General features: G+C 61.1%; 1 protein-coding gene across 1 annotated transcript; it reads right to left on the reverse strand.

The window, feature by feature from the left end:
* Positions 1-1,838: 1,838 nt before the first annotated feature.
* Positions 1,839-4,735, reverse strand: TIGD3 (tigger transposable element derived 3). The gene is made up of 2 exons (XM_067748379.1): positions 4,562-4,735; positions 1,839-3,621 (listed from the first exon to the last, which is right to left on the reverse strand). The coding sequence occupies exon 2, from the start codon at positions 3,603-3,605 to the stop codon at positions 2,190-2,192; it is 1,416 nt and encodes a 471-aa protein (XP_067604480.1). The 5' UTR covers positions 3,606-3,621; positions 4,562-4,735; the 3' UTR covers positions 1,839-2,189.

Genomic DNA, 4,735 nt, shown 5'->3' on the forward strand with positions numbered 1-4,735 from the left:
AAGAATACAGGTAGGAGAGCAGAACCTGTGGGGAAAGGCTGAATGATTTGGGACCTTAGGCAGAAATGGAAAGCCAGCAGGCAGCTTCAGAACTGTTTAAAAGTGAGTGGGCAATGACACACCTTTGTCTCACTGTCGGGCTGCCAGGTGTTGAGGTGGTCAGTGAGGACGATGAACCAACCTGAAAGAACAGTCGGTCTTTATTCACTGAGCGCTACTGTCTGAGAGGCAGAAAGAGGCGCCAGCTCCCCAGGGGTCCATTTTCCCCAATGCAACAGCACTGGGGAGGGTCAGATGACACGGTCTCCTGCCTTTTTATGGACAGTGGGAGTGGGGTGGGGAGTGGGGGAAGGCAGGGAGAGAAGCGCTGGGAGTGAAAGGTACGACATCAAAGAGGAGGAAGGGTCTCAGCCCACGCCCCCAGTAAGGAGGTGCTGGCGAAGCCCCTAGAGAGCGCCTGAGCTGAGGCCACACAAGGAGGTCCCTGGGCTGGTCTGAGTCCTTGACTGTGATGCTCCCCAGAAAACCACACCGCCCTGTCTTGTGATTCCTGCAGTCAGCGTGAAAGGCCTCATGTCGGATTTCGGCCTGGAGCTTCACTCCTCAGCGGCCAGGGTCTGTCTGCGTCCAAAGTCCTGGTCCTTTCCAGGTGAGCCGTCCTCTCCCATCCTGCTCCCGTGCGGGATCTGGCTCAGGCCTCCCCATCTGTCACTGGGACCAGTGGGAGTTTCTCTGCCTCTAGGTCTCACGTCTTTGACCCACCCTCCACATCTCAGTGTTCTAGAACCTCACAAATGACCTGTCCCCACCATGAGTGAAACCCTTTGGGGGCGCCCCACCACCAGGCTTGGGGGGCTACAGGTGCCTCCAGCTCTCTGGGCCTCCCCGTGCTCTCTCGGGACGGCTGCCTCCTCGCCTGCCGCCCTTTTGCCAGGACTATCCTTCCCACTCCTCTGTCTGTCTGTCCTTGCTGTAGCTCAAAGCTCACCTCCTCCCGAGGCTCCCCAGGGCCACAGCACTGTGCACACGCCTTTATGACGACCCTTAATCACACTCCACCGTCACTGTCTGCAAGGTCCTGCCTGGCGGGGACACCATCTTCGCAACCTTGTCACGCAGGAGGCCTTGCTGAAGAGATGTCGTGTAATGATCACATGAATGAAAAGAAAAAATGCATGGCTATTCCAAATCCTCTTTTGGCCACTCGGCTTGCAGGATCTTAGTTCCGTGACCAGGGAGCGAACCCAAACCTCGCCCTCTCAGCAGTGAGAGTGCAGAGTCCTAACCACTGGACCACCAAGGAATTCCCCTGGCTCCTTTTTGTTCCCCTAGAATGTCCCTAGCTTGTCCCCTTCTTTCTCAGACACCACCCCTACCATGGCAATCTGAGAGAGAAATCAGAGCAGCAGAATGTCCTGGGCAATACTTGGGATCTGCCTGTTTGCCCATGAGGAGTCCCCACGTCCTGGGAGTCCCTCCTGCCAGGAGAGGCTCACTGCTGGTCATCCGCACACAGCTCGACAGCCGCGTTGCAGCGACCCCCAGCAATCAATTTAAAAATCTGAGGTGGGGCTTCCCTGGTGGCGCAGTGGTTGAAAGTCCGCCTGCCGATGCAGGGGACACGGGTTCGTGCCCCGGTCCGGGAGGATCCCACATGCCGCGGAGCGGCTGGGCCCGTGAGCCATGGCCGCTGAGCCTGCGCGTCCGGAGCCTGTGCTCCGCAACGGGAGAGGCCACAACAGTGAGAGGCCCGCGTACCGCAAAAAAAAAAAAAAAAAAAAAAAAAATCTGAGGTGAACGTTTTCACCCTTCTCCCGTGAAAATAACACCCTGGCCTCTTTTCTGATTAAAAACTTTATTTCCAGAAGCAGAACTGTTTTTAACGCAGAATTCAAGGGATCGGCCTGTCTGTAAAGCCCGAATTCCACCTTCCCAAGTCCCTGACTCCACAGCGGTTCAGAAACCATGCAGCCTAGCTTCACTCCCTGACACCCCATCTTTAGACCCTCTTCTCAGGGCTTGGAGAACTTTCGCTCAGAGCTTAGACTTAGTCTCCCAACTTGTCTCCCTTCAACGCTTTTCACAAAAGCTCCATTTCCACGGGAAAGAGACCAGCCCCCAATCTGCCTTCTGAGCGAGGGCGTTTCCATGGGAAACAGGAGAGGAGGGGCTCCGGCTGGAAGGGCCCTTCACAGGCAGCAGAGTCGCTCCACCTCCTCCTCACAGGCGTAGAAATTTGCAAACAGCTCAGGGCCGCTGCCCTTGCACTCAATCCACCTCCTCAACGTGCCCAGAGCCCGGAGGGCGTCGGCTTTGGTGGGCAGGGGTTCCAAGACGTCCTCTCCACCCCCACCCTGGTCTTCGGTGCCCACCTCCTCTTTGCACACTCCAGACACAGGCTCCTCACCCTCCAGGTCCACAAAGCGGGAAAACTCCTCGAGGCTCAGCCCACCGGGGACGGGTGGCATCTCCGAGGCTTTGTGCGGGGCCAGGGCCGTTCTGCCTGGAGCCAGCCCTTCCTGAACAAAGCTGCTCACGATGAGCTGGAGAGGCACCTTGGCCCAGGCCGCCGCTGCCATGTGTAGAGCATCCAGCACTGTGATGCCTGCCCCGGCCTCAGCTAGCGATGTACCAGCCCTCTCGCTCTGGACGGCAGCCAGCTTGCCCAACAGACGGTGCCGGTAATGGGCCTTAAAGGCCTGGACCACGGAGCTGGGCAGGGAAGGCGTGGTGCTAGCAGCAGACAGAGGCAAGAGCTTCACGTGGCCGAGCCCGGGCAGGCCTGCCAACTCCTCCACCACTCGGGCAGCCAGCAGCAAGGCTACCTGTCGGCCCTGCCGCCCCATGTCCCGATCAAACTGTGCCAACCATTCTGACCAGGGGATGGCCAGGTCAGGGTGGTAGGAGGCGGGCAGGGCCTCACTGCTGACGCCAAAGAAGCATCTTGGGGCAGCCTGGAGCCCACTGACCAACACCCGCCGTTTCTCTGTGCCCCTGCTGTTGGCACACAACAGCACCTGTACCCGATCACACACATCCACTCTGCCGGGCACTGCCCGATACAGCAAGGGCACTTCAGCACACCCAAAAATGTCCTCTGGGGAGAAATCTTTAAGAGAAAGAGGCAGCTGGGCCTGGGGCGTGGGAGCTGGGGGAGGCAGCTCAGGGGTGAACGGAGACACCACTACATGGCGGGCCCCGAAGCCCACGTTGTTTCGGCGTTTCCAGCGGACCAGCCAGCCAATGCTGGGCACAAAGTCCTGGCCCATGATGTCGGCCAGCTCCTTGGCTTTGTGGAGCAGCATGGGCCCCGTCACCTCCCAGGCCTTGGCCTGGGCAATGTGGTACCAGCAGAGCAGAGCCTCATCGATCCCGCTGTACTTGGACTCCCGCTTGCGCTTGCGCTCCCGGTTGGCCGTGCCACTGCACCAGTCCGCCAGCAGCTTCTCCTTATTCTTGCAGATGCGGGAGATCTGGGGCTGGGAGACCTGGAAGCGCCGGGCCACCTCCGACTGGGACATCTTGGACTCATCCAGGAGTTCCAGCACCTGGATCTTCTCGGCCAGGGACAGGGCGTGAAGCTTCTTCTTGCTGCACAGCTCCATGGTGTCTCCACAGCACCTGTGTGGGGAGGAAATGGCGAGCGGGGGCAACGGTGGAGGCCACTCGTGTTGGGACAGGAGGTCAGTAAGAAAAGAGACATATGAGGCTGGGAGATAGGCTGGTGTGGGGGAGAGGCCAGGGAAGACTGGACCAGCTGGAAGAGGGTGAGGGTACCCTGAGCAGGAGGTGAGAGGGCTGGGCTGAAAGGAAGGGAAATGGCCAGGCTGAGTGAGCAGTGGGCTGGGCACTGATGGGGAGAAATGACAGAACAGAGCCCAGAGGAAGTGGCCCCCTGGTCAGAGGGAGAAGGGAGTCTGGGCTGGGGTTTGGGGGAGAAGGATGAATAGAGCTGAGGGAACAGCTGCAGAGGCAACAAAGGAGAGTGGACGGGCCAGGACAGGGGGCCTGGGGCTGAGTGGGGCAGGTGTAGGGATAATCAGAGCTGGCGGGAGGAATCCCCGAGAGGGGGAGGGGGTGGGGGGATGATGGCCTAGGCTGGATGTAGATGAAGATGTTCGGGGCAGGGTGGGGAGTGAATGAACAGAATTGAGGTGACAGGTGTACAGACGACAAAGAGGGACGGATTGGGGGCTGAAGGAGCAAGTCTAATTTGGTGCTGGGTCCTGAGCAGGTAAGGCTGGGCCAGGGTCCTGCCTGGAGGGGGAGTAGGAGCACAAGGCCGAAAGGGCAGGTGCACAGGCGACGAAGGGCCAGAGGGGTTAGGAGGCCGCGGGCAGCGAGAGGGGCGGGGTGTCCTCAGCCGGGAGGGTCGTGGCCAGGGAGGGGTACCACGGCGCGGGGACGAGCGTCCGGGACCCAGGCAGGCCGGGAGTCGGGCTCCGCAACCCGGCCGGCCTCTCCCCACGGTGACCCGGGGTCCGTCGGCAGGGCGGACCCAGTTATCCGCCCGCCGGGCCTCCAGGCCTCCCCGCCTCCCCGCCTCCCGCTCCGCACCCACCTCAGGCGCTCGTCCCGCGGCTCCCGCCCCGGCCCCGGCCCGGCTCCCGAGCCCCTATCCCTGCGGTTACGGGAGAGCAGGGGAGGGACGCGCGGAGCGGACAGAGGGGCTGCGCGGGTGGCGGGCGCGCGCACAGCAGGGCCCCGAGCGCGCCGCCCGCGCCGGGCCCTCTCT

This window comes from Pseudorca crassidens, chromosome 9 (assembly GCF_039906515.1).
Source record: "Pseudorca crassidens isolate mPseCra1 chromosome 9, mPseCra1.hap1, whole genome shotgun sequence".
NCBI lineage: Eukaryota > Metazoa > Chordata > Mammalia > Artiodactyla > Delphinidae > Pseudorca > Pseudorca crassidens.